This window comes from Phocoena phocoena, chromosome 18, assembly GCF_963924675.1.
Source record: "Phocoena phocoena chromosome 18, mPhoPho1.1, whole genome shotgun sequence".
Lineage (NCBI taxonomy): Eukaryota > Metazoa > Chordata > Mammalia > Artiodactyla > Phocoenidae > Phocoena > Phocoena phocoena.
This window is the reverse complement of record NC_089236.1, coordinates 76,338,804-76,365,942: the sequence shown is the minus strand read 5'-3', so window position 1 is coordinate 76,365,942 and position 27,139 is coordinate 76,338,804. Positions and strand designations below refer to the sequence as shown.

General features: G+C 38.6%; 1 protein-coding gene across 1 annotated transcript in view; it reads left to right on the top strand.

Annotated features, from left to right (window-relative positions):
- The first annotated feature begins 2,024 nt into the window (after window positions 1-2,024).
- NALF1 (NALCN channel auxiliary factor 1) overlaps window positions 2,025-27,139 on the top strand; it is a 570,556-nt gene continuing 545,441 nt past the window's right edge. The window contains exon 1 of the mRNA XM_065896308.1: window positions 2,025-2,915. Coding sequence (XP_065752380.1) covers window positions 2,025-2,915 — 891 coding nt within the window. The remainder of the gene's footprint in view (window positions 2,916-27,139) is intronic.

Sequence of the window (27,139 nt, the reverse complement as noted above, 5' to 3'; positions counted from 1 at the left end):
AGGGAGGTTGACACAGTGAGTGCCCGGTGGAACACCGCTGTCCTCTGCGACAGCCAGAGAGAGCTCAGGACAGTGCTGCGCTCCGGGTGCGCGCGCATGGGGAGGCGCTGGCCCCGGCACGGTCTCCTGCCCTCGCAGCGCTGGTGGGAGTGAGGGGCGAAGTGAGCAGGGTCTTCAGATAAAACGAGACTGCTGTTTGCCCCCAGCACTGATCCACGTGAGGCGGGGTAGAGAGAACCCCTGGTTTTCCCAGAGCGACTGAGGCTTTTCCTTCTCGGAACTCCGAGAGCCAACGCTAAGGGGCACCAGAGGCTCGGGTTGCCGCGGCTTCCACCCGGGCAGCCTGATGGCCCGCTGCTGTGGAAGTCCTGGGCTATAGCAAAACCCCGCTCGGTGGGGGCTGGGGCGCAGGCCTTCGGAGCGGGAGTCCCGGGAGCTTGGGGTGCTGCAGGCTGGAGGGGGAATCCTCCGAGGTCAGGGTGTCGAACTCAAAACTCTGCGCTGGGCAGTGAGCCCTGATAGCCGAGGTCTTACTAGTTTTTCCTAAGACTCTATGAGGCCACTTCTAATCTCCTTCTACTTTATGAAAAATGTCGCTCTCCTATATACAGCTAAATATGTCGATGCGCGCACATATCCCTTCCGTATACTAAAATCATTTAAGATGATTTGATGCACGGGAAGCTGTTGATCTCTAGTTGTCTAGGGATCCTGAGGCACATGCAGAGGGATCAGATGTCACCTCCTCCACCTCCGCCAGCCCATTCATGTTCACTCCCATGCCCCCAACCTTTCATTTGAAGTCGACTATTCTTTAGTTAAGGAGGTGACACCCAGACCCTCGCCCCGCTAGAAGCCTCTAACCACCCGCCGGCAACTCGGACTTTTTCCGGAGTCAGAGAGGGAGCGGGAGATGCTGAAGAAATTTGCAGGCATCCTCAACCTTGCAGTCCGCATTCTGACTTTATCCAGTGATAACAGTAAGAAAAAACCCAAAACGTGGGGAGGGGTGTGCGGAAGGGGAAGAGCGAGAGTCGGAGCGCAGCAGTGCAGGCCCCCCCACCCGCGCCGGACCCCGGCGTCCTCGCCCCCCTCCTCCGCCCCGGCCGAGCCCCGTGCCAATGCGCCAGGATGGAGACATCTCGGCGCGGGAGGAGATGACGCAAAACCCAGCGCTCCCCCCCAAAAAAGTGTTTCTCTAGGACGAAGATGGCGGCAACTTAGCCGGGGACTGAAGATGACTGTGGCTCTCCGGAGGCCCAGCCCCGGCGATTCGGCCCCGAGGTCCGGGGGAGGCGGCGTCAGCAGTCGGAGCCCGGCGGCGGCTGCGCCCGCGGGCAGACCTGCGGCGGCGGCGGCAGCGGCAGTTGGAGCGCGGGGTGGGGGGTGGGGGGGAGGGAGAGCCCTGCCGGCGGCGGCGGCGGCCCAGGCTCCGGACTCGCGGAGAGAGAGCGAGAAGTAGGAGCAGGAGGAGGAGGAGGAGAGGAGGGAGCTGGGGAGGCGCTCTGGTCGCCGCCAGCGGGCAGCGGAGACGCGGCATGCCCCCGGCGGGCGAGAGAGGGCTGTCCTCGGCGGGGCCATGGGGACGCGCGCCCTGACAGTGCCTGGGTGAGAGGGGCAGCGCCAGCCACTCCGCCGCCTCCACCATCACCTCCTGCACTCCGCTCACCGCCGGCCGCCAGCCCCAGCCTCCGACTGTCTCTCCCCCCCTCCCTCCCTCCCTCTCTCTCAGCCTCTCTCTCTGCATTATTGTTTCCCACTCTACAGAGGATGGGGTCGGCTGATGATTAGGTCGGAAGCAAGTCATATCTTCCTCCAAAGCCTGGTAATATTTATGTAGGCAAAACGAGAGAGAGAGAGAGAAGAGGGAGAGAGAAAGAGGGAGAGAGGGAGAGGGAGAGGGAGAGAGAAGAAACGGGAGGAGGGGATAAGGAAATTAAACCCTTTAAGTCAATGCATATCGTGGTGACACCGGCACAGGAGCCCTCACGGTGGAGTCGGCCAGGGCTGTGCGTTCCCAAAATATGACCAGGGGTGCTTGGATGTGTCGGCAGTATGACGACGGGTTAAAAATCTGGTTGGCGGCACCCCGGGAGAACGAGAAACCGTTCATCGATTCAGAGAGGGCTCAGAAATGGCGACTGTCTCTGGCATCTCTCTTGTTTTTCACAGTCCTGCTCTCTGATCACTTGTGGTTCTGCGCCGAGGCCAAGCTGACCCGGACCCGGGACAAGGAGCAGCAGCAGCAGCAGCGGCAGCAGCGGCAGCGGCAGCAGCAGCAGCAGCGGCAGCAACGGCAGGAGCCCTCCTGGCCCGCGCTCCTGGCGAGCATGGGGGAGTCCTCGCCCGCCGCCCAGGCGCACAGACTCCTCGCCGCCTCCTCGTCCCCCACCCTGCCCCCCTCCCCGGGAGACGGCGGCGGCGGCAAGGGCAGCCGAGGCAGAAACAACCGGGGCAAGGCTCTTATTCTGGGCAACTCTGCTAAGCCCGTGTGGCGCCTGGAGACCTGTTACCCCCAGGGCGCCTCCTCGGGCCAGTGCTTCACGGTGGAGAGCGCGGACGCCGTGTGCGCCAGGAACTGGAGTCGGGGGGTGGCGGCCGCGGGGGAGGAGCAGCAGGTGAGGGGCACGCATCCAACTCCGCTCTGGAACTTGTCGGATTTTTACCTTTCATTTTGTAATTCCTACACACTTTGGGAGTTGTTCTCGGGGTTGTCCAGTCCCAACACTTTGAACTGTAGTCTGGATGTGGTGCTCAAGGAGGGCGGTGAGATGACCACTTGCAGACAGTGCGTCGAGGCTTACCAAGACTACGACCACCACGCTCAGGAGAAATACGAAGAGTTTGAAAGCGTGCTCCATAAGTACTTACAATCGGAGGAGTACTCGGTGAAATCGTGTCCTGAGGACTGTAAGGTAGGAACAGTGGATTTTCCCCATCCTTGTGCTTTTATATCCGTGTGTGTTTGGTTGAGGCGTCTTCTAGAGTATTAAAATGTTTTTTGGACTCTGGTTTTTTTGTTACTTCACCGTTGTTTTTGTGGTTATAAGAGCTTGACTTGCTGCTTGATTTGGGACTATCCCGTGGATTGCTGGTGGACTGGTGCCTTCTTCTGGGATCCTGGGAAGGTCAGGAAGACCCTGGTCTTCTGAGATAATAAAGCCAGTGCTATGGAGTTGGTTCAAACTCCGTTGCCTTTTTTTTTTTAAATGGAATTTGAGTGAAGCTTGTTAGGGAGACAGGGATGGGATTGCATACTGATGACTGCAGCGAAAATGAGAATAGTCTGAGACAGGCATGTATGGTCTGGCTTATGGGCCTTACACATGAGCTCTCTGATTGTGACATCATTAAGCTGGTTGGCCGAAGGGACAAGAGAAAGTGTTTGTGGCTGTTTATGTAGGAAGAGCTAAAAAAGTGTTTTACTTGTTTTACAGGGGTAGTTCTGGCCATTTGGAAAGTCTGCGGGCCTACCTAAGCGTATTTACTCACATAACTTTCCTGTTTTCTCTTAGAAACTTGTATAGTTATTGATCGGAGACTTATTATGAGTAGAAAGCTTTAATTAAGTATCTGGTGATAACTGATCAATGTTAGATTTTTTATCAGCCACCTTATGTAATTAGCTTGAATTTTCAGGATGCTCTCCAGTGGTACTAATTGGCAAATGCTTGATCTATGAATGAAAAATACTGAACTCATTAATAACGTATATTACCTTTAACTCCTTCCTATTAATATAATAATGGCTATAATCCTTGCTGATTCACAAAGAAGTGTATGCAAGTTTTTTAAGAAATGGCTAGTGCAACCATGGGCGCTTGTCCTAGTAGACGTGTTGCTGTCCGTGGTGCTGAAATGAGATTTGCTCAAGAGCTCTGTTGAAGATGAAGATACTGCAGTGACCTTTTAGTAGGGAAGAAATGATGACAGAATCTCAGTAAGCCTTAATGTTTTGTTCCAAAGGTAATTTCTTAAAGAGTGCAATAAAATAGTGTTGCTTTTCAAAATAAATAAGACACCACATTCTCTCTATCTTTCTCTTCATTACTTCCCCAGCCTCTCCACAGGAAGACAGCAAATGTCCCTTTTTGGCCTCACTTGCTTTGTACCCAGAAAGCGTAATCAAGGGCAGTATGGATCAAAAGATTCTGTGATGCTTTCACAAGAGAGCTGGCCTAAGGGATACCTACTTAAAATGAACATAGTTCAAGGGCTGTATTTTAGTTTGGATTGATTAGTTGTGCTTTTGACAACTAAGCTAAACTAAAACTAAACTTGTTTTGCCAACATTCTTTAAGACCAGAAACATATCTTCTTTGCAAATAATAATATTGCATATACAACATTAATTTAGAATGCTGCTTCATTAGATAAATGGATTTTAAAAGTTTTTTACATATTTTTCTTAACCATACCCCTGTAAGTCATGCCTGGGAATTAAACTTAATCTTAATGGTAGAAGTTAATAATGAATGACTAGTGTATTTATTGCAGTTATTTATTTTGACAAGATACGTTGCATCAGAATTGCAAGGAAACTGATGTGCCTGCTAATTCTACTACTAATAAAAGGCTTGCAAAGGTTTCAATATATTTATGTTTCAAAGTGATCCCTTGTAATAATCTGAATTTGCTTGCTTCCTTGAATGTAAACTCTCATAGAAATTTCTAGTAATTCCAATTTGTATAGTTTCAGTATTTAAATGATAGTCTACATTGCCAATATGCTAGAGCATATTTTCAAATAAGTCTGTCAAATATGTTTTTGTTTAACTATTCAAGTTTAAAATACGTATATTTTCCTCTTGACCTGAAATCATCATCAACTTTATACTTATATCATCATAGCTATAAGGTACAGTGTAGGTTAAATTAATGTGTAATGTTATGAACTACTTCTGGATTGTGTTCTCATATAAAGTAGTAGTTGTTAGCTGTATACACAAAGGCATATTATAAAAATCTGAACTCCTTTTTAGAAACATTTCTTCACACTGAAAAGTAAACACAGACATTTGAGTTTTTCATCTCCACAACACAGGATATATTACTTGTGATGCCTTGTAACTATTTCTTGGTTGGTTGTTTGTCAGCTGGAAACACTTGAAACATTTATTCCACGATAACTGTTCTCACACAGCTTCAGATTTTAGGTGCCGGGGGGTTGGAGGGGGGCAGTGTTAGGTGTTCTTGGTTGATAACTCACAAATCTGTTGATTAGCTCCTGAGCTTAATATACAGCTTCTTTATGATTCTGCAAAACCACAAACACATCCACATACCAAGTATATTACACATGGCTTAGAATGCTACTTGTAGTCTTTGAAGAATGTGTCTGAGTTTCTTTCTGAACATTTTTACTTATTTCAAACATACTTATAATTATGAAATGATGACTGTCTTCAGGAGCAGTGTTCAAGATATACAGTCTGTGCAGAATTTTCCACATTGAAAGTAAATGCGTTATATATCTGGAATTGGTAATATATTCATGAAAAAATCCAATTTAATAGTTTATTAGTGTATTTATAAATTTATAGACAGGAGAATATATGCAATAATATTAGCTATACAAATTAACAGAATCCATATTTGAGGAGCAATATATTAACTTTGTTATATATAATTAAATGATTAATACAGTGATTTCTGACTTTTAAAAGTTAGGTCATGTTATTACCCTCTAGTTTTATAATCTCCCCCATTAAAAAAATGCCACATTCCATATACATATAAAATGAAAATGGATTAAATTTAATTTTTATTTAACTTGATTTAAAGGACTTTTGGCCCATTATACTGAAAACAAAACAAAACAAAACAAAAAACACCTTAATATTGGTCTAATCCAATCATATTGTCTTGGGCCCATAGTAGTTGGAGATCGAATATAGCTTGGATTTTCTTTAGCGAACCTTTGTTTGCAACATATAATAGAAATCATTTGCACCCAAGAATATCTTTTAATATTCATAGAAATAGCTGGTTTAATTTTTAAAGTAAATATACACTTTTATCAGGGAAGTAACTTATAGTAAAATAAAGAACAAGAACTTCTGCATGTATCATTTAGACTATAGCATTCAAGCTGCTATATTACATAAATCAAGTTGCAAAAATTTGACAGTAATTCTTCTGTGGATTTTGCAGTGTTATTCAAACTAATGTTTTTGACATACAATAAGAATCTGAAAATCTTCAAATTGGCTGGTAATATTAAAAAATACACTATTCTAAGCTACAGAATTACATATGTAATTAACATGCCTGAAGTTTTGCTTAAATATATTTTCTTAAATATGCCATTCTTTACCTCCTAAGCATTCTTGAAATTACATATTACAAAACTGGGATATGTAGGGAATATAAACTTCTATGTTACAGTTAAACTTTTGTTAATGATAGTTTTATTGACTTACTATTCCTTAAGACAGATGGTCAGGGAAAGTGGGTGTGAGATTAGATTCTAACATAAATCACTGCATCATCTGTATTTTAGTTCTCTCCGAATAGATTTTAACCTTTATACTATCAAGAATGTATGCATTCTTACATTTTTATATTATAATTTTGTATTAAAGCAAATTATATTGCCTATTTTTATTTAACAGACAATGACTAAAAGAATACTCTGCCAGTGTTCGGCATATATAACAATCGTGATACTCAGGGCTTTCTGTATTGTTTGCAGAAATGACTCAGAAACATTAACCAGTTTGAGGACATAGAATTTGGATTACATAATATGCAAGTTAAAAAAAAGGCATTTTTAAGTCCTTATTTATTTTGATGTCATATACTATAGATTCTTAAAAATAGTTTTTATAAGGAAATAAAATATCTAACAATTCTTTCCACTTAAATATTGAATCTAAAATATTATTTTGCTCTTACTCGATTAAGTGCTATTGTACATATTATGACACTGTCCAGAGTGTGGAATACGTCTGCAAATAGATCTCTTTTATATTATACCACTGTGTTATTTTTAAATCATATTTTTATAGTTGAATTGCTTCTCTGTAAAATCAAACAGTCTAACCTTCAGATGATCACATTAACCATTAATAAGGCCATTTATAGTATCAAAGCCACTTTCATAACTGTTTTTATAACCCAGATTTTCATTTTCATATTTTTGCTCCATATATAACTACTGATTTATGATATGTGTTTTATTTTTATCTTAATTTTATTCTATTTTTATCAAATTTTATCTTAATATTATATGCTGTTGCTTTATAGACCAAAGAATGATTATTCTTTTTTAACTTTGGACTTGTAACTGGGTCAAATTAGTAGCTATATAGGGCATAACCACAAAGTTTTAATAATTGCTGTTATACCTTGGTTTTAATCACTTTAATTAGATGAGATTGGTGTCTGCATATGCAAGGTGAATTAAAATATGGAGGAAAGGAAATCAAATAATTTTCTCAGTCTCATGCTCCCCCACAAATAAATTATAATCCATTAAGATATATTTTCACACTAGATTGAATATAAAAGAACAAATATACAGATAACTGTTTGAAACACAGTACTATTTTGGTTTGAATTATCTGACCTATTGCTTTCATTTCAATTCCCAATTTCCTTTTTAATCTTAATCTTCTAAGTTGACCTCACATTGACTAGGCTCCAATCATGTTGTTGTATGCTTTCTACTGATTTACACTGAAAAGATGTTTTACTCTAGATCAGTGGTCCTTGGGGTCACATTAGAATATCCTGGGAATCTTTGAAGACACCCCCAGCCCCAGGAGATTCTGATTTCATTGGTCTGGCTTGTGTCATGAGCTTGGGATTTTCCAGTTTCCCTGGTGATCTGCAGCCCAGGTTGAGAACCACTGTTCTAGTTGAGTGCCAAGCAAAGTGGAAAGACCTTTTAGCTCCTGGGCCTCAGTAATTAATACATAATAACCTCATTTGTTCAACGGATGATAAAGCAACTTAAATTTTTTTTAAGTGGTAAAGGCAGTAGGTAGGACACAGCCAGAGGGCAGGGGAGCAAATAGGTAGTGACTGGGCTGAGGAAGTAGATGAGAAGTGAACCAACTGGGTGCAGAGTTTAAGGAATGTACCGGGAGAGAACATGGAGAGAAGGAGAAGGATGCATAGAGGACCAGAGTCAAGGATGGGCCTCTTGGCTGTGGATTTTCTGTCTTTTAGCCAGAACTGTCATTATACTAGTCTTCACTAATACGCTGAGCACATGAATGCAGAAATTGGATGATTGTCTCTGTGAGACTTATCAACTATTTGATTAGAGGAGCCTCAGCCTCTTTATTTTTGTCTCTAATTTTAGATTATATAAATGGCTAAAATTTAGAATTTTTCAAAAGTATGGGTTGGTTTTAAGAGAAAACATTTTGGCTTTTCATAGTATTTCACATAGTTCGGGTTTATTCTTTCTTCACCTGTTCACTTTGTTAAACCTAGGAAATTACTAATCCTTTTGTACTTTTCTTTTAACATTGTAATGATGAGCCATGTTTCCTTTTTTACTTATTTCTGTCATACTGGAATAACTAGTTGATATTCATACAGTGTTTTGAAGATACAAGTTGCTAAGTAGGCACAGAATACTACCTAATTTAGGAATTCATTTTAGAGGGATCTTATCATTGTTCTCTTTTGAAGTGATTGTAACATAGTCATATTTTTTTTAAGTTTAGATTACAAGATGCTGTGAAACACTAAATTTAAGTTTTACCTTAAATTAATAAGCAATTAAACCTTACAATCCAAATCATGAAATTCTAGTAATAAAATGTTTTAATTTCCAGTTTTAAAGAATCAGAGTAAACAAGAGTTAACATCTGCGTTTCTTTGGTAATAAATAGTTAATGATTTATACTATGTATTGTAGTAGAATGCATGAAAATATTTTACTTCTTGGGTGTTTAAAATGTTAAAAGGTAATAGTTGATTTTCCCCCTCCCTTGGTAGTCTGTTTCTAAACACAGTCATTTATTTAAAAAGAAAAGTTGTAGATGTTACCACAGATGGTAAAAAGAAAAATATCCTGCAAATAACACAAGTTTACTATGTGTTTAAATAGTGTTATCGATCTTAGCAGCAGCAGTAGTGTATCTACATGTGTGCGTGACGGGTGAATGCAATAATTACTTCTTTGGAAATACTTAGGGATTTTATATGTCAGCTGTTCTGCCCTGCTTGAGAAGGAAATTGGACTCTGCTCAAAACTCTGAGTCTTCACCCCTTGGTCTCCTCTTCTTCCTGTCAGTGTGCCTTCTTGCTCTCATCTGGCTGAATCCTCTCCTCCTGTCTGGAAGCTTCACTTGCAGGGCCTGTGTCCCATGGGAAACCCGAAGTTCAGAAGTCTTACTTCTCTGCATCTCTACTGACATCAAGAATGATCAGTCTCTTTCCTACTGAACTATCACTGACTTAGTTTCTTTGAAAAGAAAACTGAACTAAGATTTAAATGGATGATCATGACAATGTGTTATTAATGTTTTCTCAGAAAGTGAGTTGAATCACTCAGAAATTTAAGTGCTGGAACGAGCTTCAGTAGTAGCTAACAAGCTTTAGAGTTTATTAGAAGTCAGAAACTAGTCTATTTCATTTAATCGTCACGTCATCTTTATGAGGTAAGTGCTATCACATATTTTACAGATGAGTAAAGCGAGGACATAAAGTTAACTGTTCCAAGGTCAAATAGCTGGTAGTGTTAAAGATCAAGTTCACTTCCTCACTTGATCGTTATTTTCTTTTTCCCCTTCGTTATGATCATTACAATCATACCAAAGAGTGAAGAGATAAGTATAATAAATCCACAAATAGATTTAACACCTATTAAAAACCTCACCATATATACTTCTTTTTATTTTTAATTTATCATTAAAAACATTTTATAGATGATACAGAAAGCTAAGATGACAGAAATTTTGGAGCCCTAGACAGCTGGAATGAATGGCCAGGAATTCCTGGTTCATCATTGCAAGTCTTAGAGGGAGATATGAATATGAATAAATGGCATGATGATCAGCAGAGCACTTAGACTTCTGCTTTCCTTTTTAGAGTGGAGCAGAGAAAGGATAAATACACAGCTTTGAAGGGAAGGAAGTGAACTTTGGAATCTGTGATAGTTCCTACACTGAACTCATCTTAGATAAGATACAATCACTTTCTGTTTATAAATTTTAAACAACAGTCCAATTTCTACCATATTGTTTTAAAAGATGTTGAGTTTATTAGTTGAGAATTGTGTACACATTGCCTGACATCTATAACACTTAGGAATCTTAACATTTATCTAACCTTTATTAGCTTCTTATAAGCCTTATCTCAAAATATAGTCACATTGAGGGTCAAGGCTTCAGCGTATGAATTTTGGGGGACATAGTTCCACTTATACGTTGAGTAAGGTATATGGCAAGGGCTGTAGGAAATACTTTGGAAAGATGGTCGTGCTCAGTTGTGAAGAACCATGTATCCCGTGCCAAGTCTTTCTGAACTTCATTCTCTGTGTGATAAAATATCAGAGAGGAATTTTAATCAAGTGATTTACTTGGGATGGTTTGTTTTTCTCAAAACTTAGCCCTGGCAGCAATATGACGATAGGTTGGAGGAGGGTGAAGTGATGTCAGAAACTAAATTTTAAATTATGCTTAATTTCAATTAGTCTTAATTTAAATAGCCCCATGTGGCTAGTGGCTACCATGATGGACAGAAAATTCTAAATGACTATGATGGCTATGGAAGTGGAGAAGAAAGCAAGATTCAAGAGACTTTTCTGAGTTCAAATTTACCAGTTACTATGTAGAGGAAGGATTTGAATATTACTCAGCCATAAAAAGAAATGAAATTGAGTTATTTTTAGTGAGGTGGATGGACCTAGAGACTATCGTACTGAGTGAAGTAAATCAGAAAGAGAAAAACAAATACTGTATGTTAACACATACGTATGGAATCTAAAAAAAGAAGAAAAAAAAGGTTCTGAAGAAACTAGGGGCAGGATAGGAATAAAAACACAGATGTAGAGAATGGACTTGAGGACACGGGGAGGGGGAAGGGTAAGCTGGGACGAAGTGAGAGAGTGGCATGGACATATATACACTACCACATGTAAAATAGATAGCTAGTGGGAAGCAGCCGCATAGCACAGGGAGATCAGCTTGCTGCTTTGTGACCACCTAGAGGGATGGGGTAGGGAGGGTGGGAGGGAGATGCAAGAGGGAGGAGATGTGGAGATGTGGGGATGTATGCATACGTATAGCTGATTCACTTTGTTATACAGCAGAAACTAACACACCATTGTAAAGCAATTATACTCCAATAAAGATGTTAAAAAGAAACACGCAAGGGAAAAAAAAAACTTTATAAAAGGTGAGACTCTGGATGTGGATACATCTAATGAGATAGGAAATACAGGAGGAAGAACACGTTGGGATTGAGACTGGTGAAAGAAACAGGACTCCATTTTTGGAGATAATGACATCAGATGTCCAGTAGATAGTATACCATGTAAGTAGGCCTTTGGGTGTGAAGTTTACTCTCTGCGCCTCATGTAGTTTGATCCAGGAAGCTGTGGGCAGAGATTAGATGATTTAACAAAACAGATTACTTGGAGAGAATGTCAAAGATGAATTCTGAGCAAGAGCAATATTAAAGGGCTTGGGCAGAAAAGGAACCAAGAATAGAGACTGAAAAAACAAGAAATGAGAGTGAAAATGGGGGAATGAGAACAGAAGAGAGAATGGAGGAGGGAGGGGGAGAGGCAGAGGTAGAAGGGAAGGAGAGAGAAAATCATTAGAATGTGATGATCTGAACAATACAGGGCAGCATTTTAAGAAAGATAAAGAGTCAGTCAAGAGTGTCTTATGTTGCAGAAAGAACATATAGGATGAAGCCTAGAGATAGGTCACTGCATTTGGCAATTAAGTCTTATTGACCTTACAAGAGTAGTTTCATAGAATGATGGAAGACATGTCAAATTGTGATGGATTAAGGAATGAGTTGGAGTTGAGGAAATAAGAACTAGTCCAAACTATTCTTCATTAAGTTCAGCAGTGAAAAGAAAAAGAAAAAGAAATAGGTGGGAAGATGAGAGTTTAAAGAAATAAATATTTTATGATGAGATAAACATTAGTATCTTTGTAGCTTTTCATCTAGGACCCAGATGGGAGTATGATATTGAAAGTACCACTTTGAGAAAAAAATTAGTGAAGGCACCAGATCCCAAAGAAGAGATAATAGGCTCTGATCTGTTGCTTACTCTTGGGGAGGAGGGAGGTTTTATCTTGTACATTGTGCTGTGCATCTAAGATCCTTTGTTTTGTTGCTTATATTTTAAATAGGAACAATGCTTTAATTTCAGGATTTCAGACAATAAGCACAATTATTATCTTGAATATGCTTAAATAAAGTATAATATTCATTTTCATATTTACTGGCCGTAAATATGAGATCATAAATAATTATATCATGTGTGTTACTGCAAACTACTTTCTTTAGGAATGTGCTGCTCTGGGGTTCAATGACATATTTAGAGAGTCCCTGGAATTAAATATGGCTATCTTATTATACGTTTTCTTAAAAAATATTGATATGTTTGATAGAAAGTTCTAAAAATAGAAATTAACTTAAAAAAATAGAAATTAATTTTAATAGAGAAGTATAGTAAAATGCTTAAAAGAAGTATTGAGGAAAACTGTGTTCAACTCCAAATTTCATCACTTATTAGTTATATGACATCATCCAACTGAAAATAGGGATTCTAGCATCTCTTTAGTAAGGTAGTTATGGGGAGAAATCAAGAGACTCCCATGCAGATTAAAGTACCTAACCTAGGGCTTGATGGTGCCCAATAAATGGTAGCATTTCATTAAAACAGAAGCCATGGGAAAATCAGTAAAATTGCTTCACTTGAGATCTCACATAAGTTTTCTGGTAAAGACCACTTATTTACGAGAGTTTTATAAGCAGACTTTGCATTCTGCACGGTAAAATTCTCAGTTTTATTACATCTACATTCCTTCTGCTTCTCTAGAAAGGTGACTAATGGTGATTCTTTAGAATGAAACAGAAAACAGAAATTCAGCTAGGGTGAAAATGTTTCATTCCTAAAGCTTGACTTTTTTCCCCCTGTTATTTCAGATTAAAAATTAACATGTGCTGGGTTGTAGACCGCGTGGATCCTCTTAGACTGCTGCAGAGGAACTTGAGCCCCTTTGTGTACAAACCTTTTGGGGAGGACAACCGGAGAAACCATTGTAATGACTCTCCATCTCCTGAAAACCTCTGGGTGAAAATAATCTTGGGGGAAATTCTTTGTTATGTAGTCTGTCAGGCATTGCAAAGTCTCATGTGCCTTCAAGTTTCATTTTAAATTTTGGGGCCCTTTGCTCTACCCACTAGCTACCTGGCTTTGTGTTTTATTTTGGTTGTCCCTGTTATTTTCTGCTCTTCCCCCCAGAACTTATGCACTCGGTCATACTTAGTAATTTTATTGATTGGGGAGGGAGAGGAAGTAGAGTAGAAGATTGTCCCGGCATTTGAACTAGAGCAGTAGAAGATTGCCTCGGCATTTGAACTAGAGCTAGCAGACAAGGCAAACATGGCAGGTGCCAAGATATGCAAGACTGTATGGGCTAGAATCAAAGACTGTAAGCTGTGCTCCATGAATGGGAACATTATTGCCCTGAGAAAGAGAAGACGCAGGGAGACATAGCAAGATTCTTTAATTTGATAAAAATTGTCACGTGGAAGGGGAGTCTTATTATCTAGTACTTAGTTTTGGTCTAGGGGTAAGAATGAGGCTCTATAAGCAGGTGTTTTAGAAATATCTCTCCTCTACATAAGAGAGAATGTTCTGTTAAAGGATAAAATGGAACAGTCTGTCTGGAGAAATCAGGTGCACATTGCTACAGAAGATGTACAAATAGGATGGGAGCTATCTGCCATGACCCTAGAGGGCATCTTACCTATGTGTTGCAGGTTGGCCAGAAGATTTTAAATAGTCTGTCTAACATCCTTTGGCATAAAATGAGGCACCCAGAAGTGATAGCTTTGCACAGTGAGATTGCACTATATTCTTTGCCTAACACCTTGCTCATAGTAATAGTTCTTTGCTTTTAAAAAAGGAAGTCTTGACGACTTCAACTTTAAATTATTTCTCTGGTTCCCATTCATATTGTTGTCAACCTGGATACTTTTTAAAAAGACAGAATCAAATACATGTGCTTATCCTGAAGAAATATAGAAATTGAGCTGCACTAATCTCTAAGTAAATTTTGTGTTATTGCTGATAACAAGAATAAATACTCATTCTTCTCTCCTAATCACAAACACATCAGTCACTTTTATAAACTCTCAAATGACCTTTTGAGCAAAGCAAGACTGGACGACATGGTCAGATCTGAAGGGAAGTGGGTGCGGCCTTCCTCCGTAGGTCCTGCAGCACTTCTTGTCACATGTGGATTCACCCCACATACAGTTTCTGTGGGGACGTTATCACTAGTAATTAAAATCACTGTATAAAACTCCCATTCTTGTGGAATTGTACACATTATGTTTTTAAAATAAACAAGTTCTACACGATAACTTTAGCATCCTTATCTTATTTAATCCCCACGACAATCCACCATTATGGGCAAAATTAGCTTTCTTCAACCAATGGGTTAACTAAGGCTTAGAGAAGGTAAGAAATGTGCCGAAGTTCTCACAGGCAAGTGTGGCATAGACAACTCAAACCAGTAACATCTGGCTCTTAATCTCATGGCCCTGACTTAACTATTATGATATCCTGTTCACTCTGCCACAAATCACTGCTCATGTCTAGTTTTTAAAAAAATTTTTTAGGGGGAGAATGTGGGTGGGTGACAGCAGGAGTGGATAGAATATAAAGTTCTTTGGCACATGAAAGAAAATGTAACTCACTTCATCCAATTTTTCTGTTGCAGCAGCTTGGTGTAGGAAAAGAGCATGGGTCTAAAAGTCAGAAACACCTAGATTCAAATGGCTGTTCCATCAATCCTGTAAGATGGGGATACTTATATATCCAGGTTGAGGAGTCACTGAGAGAAGAAACAGAGCAAGTGTGTAATAAAATGTAGCTGGCGAGGGAGTTCCCTGGTGGCCTAGTGGTTAGGATTCCGGGCTTTCACTGCCATGGCTCGGGTTCAGTCCCTGGTTGGGGAACTGAGATCCCACAAGCCGTGAGGCCAAAAAAAAAATGTAGCTGGCAGGTAGAGTTGTCATCTTTTCAGTCCAAGCTACTCTGAGAAGAGAGGGTGGCGTCACACTGCAAGGCATACTCTGCTCTCTTTACTGTAAGACACTGAGCTGGTAGAAAACATTGACAAGTTTGTCCTTCTAATCCAGTTGTTGGTTTCTGATCAGAGCTGTCCTAGTGTAGAGATCTTGGATTTAGTTTCCATAGAGGCATTTAAAAAGGCACTGGTGACATATTTAATCTTGGGAGTCACTATGACTCTAGTTAAGCAGTGAGAGACTGTCTGAGGAGAAGCAAGTGTTTTTAAAAAGGTAAATCTGAATCCTAAGCTATTTAAAAACAGAATCTCTCCTGCGGCATAGTGAAGACTGCGCTGGTCACTATGGGCCATTGGGCAAGGTGTGGCTCCCCCCCCCCACACACACCCACCCACCCCCGCCCCGGTGCTTTTCAAGGCAGTGGCTTCAATGCAAAGCCCAGGTGAAATAAAGGGAAAAAAGACTACATGCAAATGCAAATGATCTTGCTGTCAGTGGAGCTGTGGGTCTTTATACCTGACTGCTTTTGTAGGGGGTTGGCAGAGAAATGGCAGATTTCAGGTATGTTCTATTTGTCCTAAGGATTTCTAAATACATATTGAAATTTTAAGAGTCTCTTATGAAAAAATGAATCCTTTCCTATCATTTCAGTTTAGACTTTTTCTTTTTTTTTGCGGTACGCGGGCCTCTCACTGTTGTGGCCTCTCCTGCTGCGGAGCACAGGCTCCAGACGCGCACGCTCAGCGGCCATGGCTCAGGGGCCCAGCCGCTCCGCGGCTTGTGGGTTCTTACCCGACCGGGGCACGAACCCGTGTCCCCTGCATCGGCAGGCGGACTCTCAACCACTGCGCCACCAGGGAAGCCCAGTTTAGACTTTTTAAACTAAATGTTCATTTTTATTCAATGTATCTGAAAATTCCAGTAGGATGGAATTCAAGTCTGAGTAAACAAAATCCTTGTCAACATAGTTTGCTTCATTGACGAATATAGATTATTTTCAACTGTCGTAGTTATAACTGCTCAACCACGGACTTGATTTCTCTATTCGATTGACTGGCTCTTTAAGATTACTAAAATAATTGATTCAGTCTTTAGGTACTTGATATTTTTTGTTCTTATGACTTAATGGATAAAACAGGCCAATAAAATAGCACTTTGTATGTGCTATTTCACCTACAAGGAGTCAAACCAGCTATTTATCTATTTTTTTTTGGCAAAAGCAAGCATATTAAAAGAGTACCCAGTACCCAGACTCTTATTTGTTTATTTAGTCTTTGAGGAATAAATTTCTCATTTCCAAATAACTTCAAAAATCCATATGAATATTTATGTATTAAATTTGTAATTTTACATTTCATACATTATATTAAGTGCTTGAACTTTTCATAACAAAAATCTAAAATGGTTCCCCAAAGATAGTGGGGTTGATTTTTGATGGTCCTCAATTATTTCATAAAGGTAGAGATTTTAAAAGGCCCTACATACAGGAGTAATTCTTAACATGGACTAAGAGTTCGGGCTTTGCCCCAGTTGCACTGTCCAGACATGCAGCACCTCAAAAGTGCATGACTGAGAGCTCACTGATCACTTGGTTCACTGTTACAGCTTCTCCAGTATTATACTCCGATTGGATGGATGTTTAAGTTTCTCACAGTATATGCTTTAAACAATAAATGCAGAAGCTAAGCAGGGCAGATTTGCATCTTTAACAACTTGATTACATTAATAAACTGAAAACTATATAGCTAAGGGAACCCAACAATTTACTTTTTTTTTTTCAAATCAAGACTAGATTTTGTAGTAGGTGACCTGTAGAAAAGTTAACTCATGATAGATATTGTTTAGGGAAAAACATTCTATCTTAATCCAAATATATTAATTTATCTTAATGGCCGGACATTTGACATACATGGGACCAGATGAAGGTGCTGCAGATGGACCGAGGGAAACACACAATGATTAATCAGAGTCCCCATTTCCTACCTGTGATCGATTGTCATGAATTTACTTTTGTCTGTGTAACGTCTCCATTCTGGGCTATTTTCTACGGCCTTGAGCCTATTCCTCTTCTACTGTTCTGGGTTTGTTTTTGTTTTTGTTTTTTTTTCCTACCGTGACAATATATGATGCATTTAATGTGGTAAATTATTAAAGAGAATTTCCCAAGGGGCCGTTCAACTCAGTTCCTCTGACTTCTCCAATTAATGGTGAAGGGCCATTCTCATGGCTGCTGATCGATGCTTGTTGTGGAATGAGCAGGTGAATCATAGGGACCAAAGAAGTGTCAGCACTGAAGAGAACACATGCATTTTCTCAGAATGATCACAGTGATTATTTGCAAAGGATATGATAATTGCCATCCAGATGTATTAAAGGATGCTTCATAAAGAACATTTTAATAACTTAATTTGTGATCATTGCCTCTGGGAATGCACTTTGTCATACAATTTTTGTGTGCTCTATAGGAAAAAAACAGTATAAGGACAAATGAATATTTCTTTTTAAAAATAGATCTTTAGTGGAAGCTGTTCTTAGATAATTTGAGCACTATTATTATATGGCAATAGTAATTTAGGCACTGAGATAAAAGATATCCCACAGTGCACCTAGTTAAAAAAGGAATAAATAATCAGATGCTTCATCATGTGTGACTCACATATGGATGTGAAAAAAATGTAGGAAATTTATATATAAACAGCGTGTTTACTAAAGCAAGAGGAGGAAGGAATGTGAGGGAAAATCAAAGAGAATATTTGATTTTCTTTTTCTAGGTACATGTTTATGAGAACAAGGTTAAAAGGTATGTAAATCTCTTAATCTAAAAGCTCTTGTGTTCATAGTCTGCTACTGAAAAAAAAAAAAAACCCAACAACTTGGTAACAAATTTTTCCTTTCACATGGTCTCACTTTCAGCCTATAAATGAAAATTAGATTTCATTCAGAGATTTGAAATCAGGGCAGTGTTGCAATTTCAACCTGAAATTGTTCCTTCTAACTTGCTTATGAGAAGTTCATTGTTTCCTTCTTAAAAAGACAGTTGGCCCTAAGTCAAATAATTACAAAATACCAATTTTATAAAATACGGTGCTTGATATCTTTGTTGCTGAACAACAGATCTTTTTATATGTTAAATATAAACCCAGTATTTTATTTCTACATGCTTCTTTATGGGCAATTATGGGTTTGAAAAGTAATAAACAGCAGTATAATTATTGCATAGCTTGCAGCGGGGATGTGTGTTTCCTTAATCTGACCACTTAAAGAAAGAAGTAGCTATTCATCTCTGAACCTTCCCAGAAAAGCAATTTTTAAAAAAATTCAATGTTTTTTCCCAAATTTAGAAGACTTTAGAAAAATATATCACTGTTTGGTTCTGCTGATTAGTTTATGACGTTTAAGAGACTGGAAAGATATTATAACTTTACAATGGTGATTTCATCTGTGAAATCACCTGGACAGGTCATATAGTTCCAAAAATTCAAATAACCCACAGAGAAATGTTTTAAAATACCACTTTCCACTTAAGGAGAGTGTTGTGACATTTGCAGCTTACTTTGATATGGTTTAGGCAGAAAATATAAATGTAATTATGGAAACATTTGCCAAATCTAGGTTATGGTTATATGAGTGTTTAGTTATTAGTCTTTCAACTTTTCTATATGTTTAAATTTTTTCATAATTAAAAAGTTTTTTAAAAGCAAATCAATGGCCTATAGGGAGGAAAATGTTCACAACTTTGGGGGTTGTTTTTTGTTCGTTTGTTTGAAAAGCAAAAAAAAAACCTTAAGCTGCTTCACTTCAACCCAATTAAAAAGAAGTTGAATATAATATCATCTCATTTTTGAAATTACTAATGAAAACTGGCAACCACTCTGTTGAATAAAATGTTTAGTAAATTACTGAAAAAACTGATGGGTTCTTTCCTTCGTGATGGTTGTTTGCCTCTTCCTATTCTACCCGACGTTTAGATAATGCCACTTGCTCCTGATTATACCGTGCCTAGTTTTCTTTCTTGATTTCTGGTCTTTAATTCTTCCCAAAATATTCCAGATAAATTGAATGTGAAAATTTGTTCAAATGATGTTTAGAATATTCCAAAGATATGGCTAGTAGGTGGATGATACAAGAGGTGATGATTTTAACATGTGAGTGAAAATGTAACTGTTTTTTCCTAAAGAACAGTTAAAAACTCTGTGGCTGAGAGAGAATATCATAATAATCACCCACTTGAAAACAAAGTTATAAATGCAGAGTAAATTATTCAATTTCAAGTGGACTAGTTCACTATAGTTCCTTAATTTTAAAAAATCAAAACATGAGGATTTCAACTGAATATTCCAGATAACACGGCCTTAAAATTACTCTTCCCTCAAAAATTTCGGCAGATATATTTGGTACTTCATTTATTTGGACAGTTATACTAATTTCCATTTAACTTGCCACATATGGACACACAGTGAAACACATTAGTATAACCCAATGAAAGAATTAAGAAGCGGACTCTGCTATATACCTTTCCATGACTGTTCATATGCAGCCTCAAACTGAATCTTTTCAGTTGTATTGTACACAGCTTGCTCATAGGCATTGTTAATCTGCTTAACATCATGCATGTCAAACTTCTCAGATGCTGAATTGGGCACAAGAGTCAATGCATGAATATTGGCTACTAAATGAATTAAATGAACTGACAGGAGAAAACGTCACAAGAACAACTTCAAGAAACTGCTTAGCAGCATTGCTAACCAGAGAGGGAAAGAATTCAGTAAGGTACATGAGGCCACATAGGTTTCTTTTGTTTCAATTTTCATTAGTTTTACTCAATGGAACCTCTAACCTAATGGAGAATCAATCATTCAGCAAGCTGTTATTGAACACTGTCCTGTTATCTGTTGCATAACAAACCACCGAAATGTAGTATAAAACAACAACTATTTTATTACAGTCTAGGATTCTGTGGATCAGGAAATCAGACATGGCATAATGGGGGAAGCTTTTCTGTCCTCCAGAGTATCTGGTGCTTTGAGAAGATTTGAAGGGCTCAAGGTGCCTTAAATGGCTGGGCATTGGGCTCATCTGGAGACTTTACTCACATGTGTGGCACCTGGCCTGGGACAGTTCAAAGGCTGGACTCAGTTGAGACTGTCTATGAGAAAGCCTACCCATGGCCTTTCTGTGTGGCTTGGGCTTCCTTACTGTATGGTGGTCTTGGGTTCACTGACTGCCTTAAAGAACAGCCCAAAGCTTCAAGAATGCATGTCCCAGCAAACAAGGAAGAAACTGCATAACCTTTTATCACCTGCCTTGGAAGTCGCAGAGCATCACTTCTGCCCTGGTCTTTTGAATAAAGCAGTCACAAGCATGCCCAGATTCAGAGAGAGGACATGCTCACACCTCTCAGTTGTAGAAGCATCAAAGAATCATGACAATGTTTTTTAACCAACACAAGGTCATTTTCTTCTTTCTTTTCTTCTTTACAAGTGATTAGACAAAAAAATATGAATAAGACATAACTCCTAGCTTTAAGAGTAGTCTCAAAATCTAACAGGAGAAACAAATGGACTAGTACATATGTACACAATCAATATTATGGACTTATCATGTAAATCATCCACATGTTGCTAGAAATTGTCTTCAAGCTAATGTTTTCAGTGATTTCCTACTTTCTTTCTTTCCAATAATCTGTAATCTTTGAAAATCAAGACTGCAACTATACCATAGCAATGTAATAGAAAACAAATATAAGATAATTGTTAAGAGCTTTAATTAAAAGTCTTGTGCCCTTTGTTTACTTTTCTGCAAAATGGGGATAATTATCAGACCTACTTCAGAGAATTACATAACTTGGTCTATCACTAACACTAGGTGCTAACTGTGAACTATTATGATCTTAACAGAGAGGAAAATTGTCCTCCAACTTTGGGCATAGCTTTGCTGCCTACCCACAAATCAAATTAAAATTAAAAAGTAAAATTTACATTTACAAAGACAGAGAAGTAGATTTTCATCAATTATTTTCCCTATACTTGGGTTGTTGACTGATAAACAAACTTTCTTCAAATCAGATGACCAAAGCAGTCACTGTAGAATTAAAGGCCAGAAATCAAGAAAGAAAGCCAGGCACGGTATAATCAGGATCAAGTGGCATTATCTAAATGTTGGGTAGAATAGGAAGAGGCAAACAATCATCATGAAGGAAAGAACCAATCAGTTTTATGAGTAATTTGCTAAACATTTTATTCAACAGAGTGGTTGCCAGTTTTCATGGGTAATTTCAAAAATGAGATGTTATATTCGACTTCTTTTTAAAGTTTAGATCGAAGTGAAGGAGCTTGAGTTTTTTTTTTCAGTTTTTGCTTTGCAAACAAATGAAAAAAAAACAACCCCCAAAGCAGAGAATTCCATTGTATTAGTTATCTATTGCTCTGTAACAAATTACCACAAATGTAGAGATTTAAAACAATGTATGTTTATTATCTCACAATATCTGTGGGTCAGAGTCTGGCATGACTTTGATATGTCCTCAGCAAGGCTACAATCAATGTGTGGGCCAGGGCTGGGGTCTCGACTGAGTCTTTACTAGGGAAAGATCAGATTCCAAACCCACACGATTGTTGGTAGAATTCATGCCTTGCAGACTGTGGAACTGAGGACCTGGGATACTTACTGCCCATTGGCTGGATGCTGGCTGCCCTGGGTTCTTTGCCAAGCGGCCCTCCCGAGGGTTGCTCACAACCTGACATCTTGCTTCTTGAGAGACAGCAAGGGGGAAGCTTTCTCAGCAAGACGAATGTTACAGTCTTTTGTAATGTCATCATGAAAATGACAACCATCACCTTTGCCCTGTTGTATTCTTTGGAAGCAAGTCCTCAAGGGGAGGAGGCTACCCGAGGACATGAAGACCAGGACAATGAATTGTGGACACATTAGAGACTGTTTGCACATCCATTACTGTTAAAAGTCCCTCAAAGATATTATTCTTTAGATAAGCAGAGACAATTTCATGTATTTTTAAATCATCTCAGGCAAGATACATCTTCATTTTTGTTTTGTCACTAAGTCAATGTTTGATAAATATTTAATTATTAATGTAGGATTTCATCAGCATTATTAAGTACAAATGTGTTTTATTGCAGGGACATATGTAAGTAAAATTTTATTAGGCTTGATTCTGCATAGAGGAAATGAAATTTTAATTAAAGAAATTGAAAGTGGTCATTTTCAAGCCTTCTTATTTCTTCCAAAATTGCTATTTGGGTAAAGTCAACATTGTAAAGCAACTATACTCCAATAAAAATTAAAAAAAAATTGTAATTTAAATTTTCTTTGTAATATTTTTTAAAATTTAAGAGATTTGCTATAATTATAGAATGATAAATGTCACATAATTGCTTTAGATGAATACAGTCCGTTTCCTAAAATGTATTTTTAGGGTAAATTAATGAATTTTAGAACCTGTAGTTTCTAAGTGGTGACCTATAATTCCATAATAAGATTGACTTGTCTAGACCGATAGAGTAATTGCATATGCCTATTTAGTCATCTGTATAAATCTCATTTGTCTGGAATGCTGACCATAATGCTGAATTCAGATTAAAGTTTTCAGCAGTGGGATTTGAAATAAACTTGAAGGCACTTTAGGGCAGCTGCCTTTATGAATAGAGGTCTGGAAATGATCTCTCTTCAACTATTCTGATCCAACTAGAATACTTATTTCTTTTTACCATTCTGGAATGGCAGATATTCTTCTAGGAGCTGCTTTTTTTTGTCATTAGTACTGCATCCTCATTAAAGTTCAAATTCTGCATACCTAACACTGCTATACATTTACTTGAGTAAAATGGTTTTCCATTTCTTGCTTACTGTATGGTCTTTTTTTAGGGAGAGGAAAAATATACCTGGGGTAGGATTGGGAGTATTGAGTCAGACTTGGAAGGTGAGAAGGCTGTATCAGTCAGGATAGGTCAGGGCTTCCCTGGTGGCACAGTGGTTGAGAGTCCGCCTGCCGATGCAGGGAACGCGGGTTCGTGCCCTGGTCTGGGAAGATCCCACAAGCCGCGGAAAGGCTGGGCCCGTGAGCCATGGCCGCTGAGCCTGCGCATCCGGAGCCTGTGCTCCGCAACGGGAGAGGCCACAACAGTGAGAGGCCCGCGTACTGAAAAAAAAAACAAAATCAGGATAGGTCAGGTTATGGTGAATTAATAAACATCCCCAAATGTCAGTGACTTACAACAATAACATCTACGAAAGATTTCTTTCTTGCTAACAATATATGTCGTTGTGGATTGGCAGTGCCTCTGTTATACATTTTCAATCCAGCGTTCAGTCTGACAGAACAGTTGCTGTTTAGAACATTGTCAGTCTTGTGGCAGAAGGAAAGGAGACAGGGTACCATAATCTGGCTCATAAAAGTCCAGCTCAAAAGTGAAACATACCACTTACAGCTATGTTTTACTGACTGAAGCAAGTCACACTACCACTCCTGTGTTCAACAGAGTAGAGAGGAAACTAGGGTGTTTGTCAGGTGGTGATACAGTCTACCAGAGATAGTAAGGATAAAATGCAGAGAATCTGCGCTCAAAGAAGATATATTTTTATATTTCAGGACTTTGCTTATGGTTGGTACTTTTTAATGTATTTTTAAAAAATTGTATATTAAATCCAACTCTGCCATTATCTTCCAAGTTTTTTTCAGGAAAGTGTTCCAAAGATTACCTTACTAGTGGCATCCTTTAGGACGGTATGATAATGGAGATAAAGTTAACATAACGGATAGATGAGACTTTTCCATATGTAATTTTAAAATGTAAGTAGTTTGAAGGCAAATTCTAACTTTCTGGGGAGTGGGAGAAGTAGAGTGGGGATATGTGTAGAGCAGTGTTTTGGAGTCCTCTCCCCAAAAGCACAGGAGTTAAAAGAATCCCAAGATTTAAAAGGGTATTCTCAGTTACATTTCCCCATTTATATCACTGTGGTTTTATGAAGTTAAATTATCTAAATAGATATGCTTAGTATCGAAGAATGCTTAGTATTGAAAATGGAAAACACATTTTGGAGATAGTGCTCTAATTTCTGGATTTATACTCATTGAGGAACTGGTATGGTTTTGTGTGGAGGAGCAATTAGATTGGTGCTTGGGCAAACAGGGTAGGAATAAGGTTACCACCGTTCTGCCTGCCTCAGCTTGCACCCGTTCTTTGTCATCAGGTATCCCTGTGTCACTGCACAGACCAGACCTTTTGGTTGTTTAAAGAAGCTGAAGTGGGTCACTATTTGGAAAATGAGTCCAAACATATACCACCCGATAGCATCATCTTTGTATTTAAAGGAGAGAAAGGAGTTAACAGTCCTTCATCTGGACTTGGGTCATGCCAAAGTGATAAAAGAAACTAGTACAAAATTAAGAATTTAAAAAAGTATTTCTGGATTTTCCTTTTGCCATAAATGGAATCATCTTCTTGGACATTCTGAACTTTTAAACTACATATAAGTTCATTTTTCATATGCATAATTATTGACTTAGAATTAATGTGCTATGTAAAATTAGCTCCAGGTCTTTATTATTAACCTTTCAGCACAGTTGGTACATAATTATTCACTAAGTATTTGTTGAATGGGTATATCCATTTGGAGAAAATCTAGTTTTAATTCCATAATCATAAAAAAGTGGGGTAGCCAAATCTGCTGTGACTCCCAGAAACATGTATCCTTACGCTACACTCTTAAAATCAGGCAGAATTTAACTACGGTCTTTTTCTGCATGGTTTTTAGGTGAAGTCATGTTGGATCAGAGTGTCAAAATCTTGTTTGAATTAGGAAAAAAGAAGTTAAGCAAACCCATGTCTTCATTTCAAAGTATATTCATTCTATTGTCAAACTAACAGTGGTTGCTGGATTTCTTCAAATCAAAGCATGATTCATATAATTACTGTATTATGATTAGCTTTATTAAAGAACTGAAGGTATTTTAACGGTTTGTGATGAATGAGTATGAAGAACTAGTCTGCAGTGAGAACTGCTGAATGTTGAATTCAGTTATAGTTATTGTTGAATATTCTTTAAGTAAGATTGAATCCAGAGGCAAGACATTTTGTTCCTTAAAAAAAAAAAACCCATTGAAGTATATTTTAAGAATGACCTACATAGTAATGAATTTTCAAATTCTTATTAACATCCTGCAAAAAAAAGAGAGAGACAGAGAAGGAACTCTGGCATAATTACTTTGGCTGTTTAAGTTTAAATTGATGCTCAAATTCATTTTAAGTTTTCTTCTGGTCACTTCATAAGATTCTCTTGTATAATTATTAATTTTATAGATTTTCTTTAAATATGTATTTTATTAGTGGCTACTTACAGCTTGCTACTCGACAGATTGTACTTATTTCTAGTTACAAATATTGGAGGAGGGAATGTTCAGTTATATCCTAATTAACTATTTTTAGAACCCTTCAAAAAGGAGTTTCCTTTAGAAGTTTGATGAGAGTGAATATTAATGTTCATTATTTACTAATTTACATCAGATTTAACTATGCAGAAAGTAAAGACCAAGCAAGTTTTGGTGCTTTAGTACTTGAGTGGAAAATAAGAAACATACTTTTACAACACTTTGCCTCTTTAGAAGCATTTAATGTTAGAGGCAATGTCTGTTTTATAAAATAACATTTTTGATCATCAGTTGATATGTAGTTTCTCTCCAAATGTCTTTAAAGTGCTTTTAAGTTTATTTCCAATTTATTTTCTGCTTGATTCCATTCACAGATGGCTTCTGTTTCTACTGGCTCTTCTTAATGGGCTTTTGGTTAATTTGGCCTCTGTCCCAGGGAAGACAACACAGAGGTCTTCCATGTGCACATTAGAAGTTGTAGGATGTATCTGATGGAAAACAAAGCTGAAATAAGGAATTATAGTGATTAGGTTTGTTCACTTCTAGATTTCATTTCAAGGTGAACCTCTTGGGGAATCTTACTAAAATACCAACTCTGATTAGTAGGTCTGGGCCTGAACTTCTGCATTTCCAACACATTTCCAGGTCAGAACCAGGATTCAGGGACATGGAAGGGACCATGTTTTGTGTTGCAGTTTTGTGGGGTTTGAGGTAGTCGTACCAGTGAGACTTGCTCACGTTCCACCTGCCTTTGTTTTAGCAGCCCCTTGGCATGTATAATTTAACATTCAGAGTTTGAAAGTCCATTACTTGTAGGTTTAATTTATAATATTACTGAGGTACAATTTTGAATTGCAGTTATGATAATAAGTCATTTATCAATTAAACATATATGTATTGATATCCTACTGTATGCTAGGCATTCTCTTAGGTGCTTGGTGACAAAGGCAAACAAGACTCTCAGACAAGCAAATGGATAATTGGAATATAGTGTGATTATTGATACTCTGAGGGATGTCCAGGTACTATGTGAGGCTTTGGAAAGCCTACTTAGAGGAACCAGCGTCTAAACCGAAACCTGAAGCCGGCAAGGGTTATGTGTGTAAAAGGACAGAGAGATGCTCTGGGTTCCCTGCTGCCCAGAGTGTGTTCCATAGATCAGCAGCATAGCCCTGACTGGGGAGCTTGTAGAAATGGAGTCTTGGGCCCTGCTTTGGACCTGCTGCATCCCTGAATTCGAACCTGCATTTTAATAAGCTCTCAGGTGGTGCATGTGTACATTAACAAGATACCCAGGTAACTCAGTCAAGGAAACGCTGACTGTAGGTGAGAGACAAAAAGGTATTTTAACCAGACTACAATACATTTATTTCATTGGAGGAGACAGCTGAGCGAACATCAAAGAGCTGGCACCTTGAAGGCCAGGAGGTGAAAGAGGTTATTCTTGAGTTTTTAAGTCAGCTTATCACAAAGTACACATTCTTTTCATTGTTTTTAATAAACTGATAATAA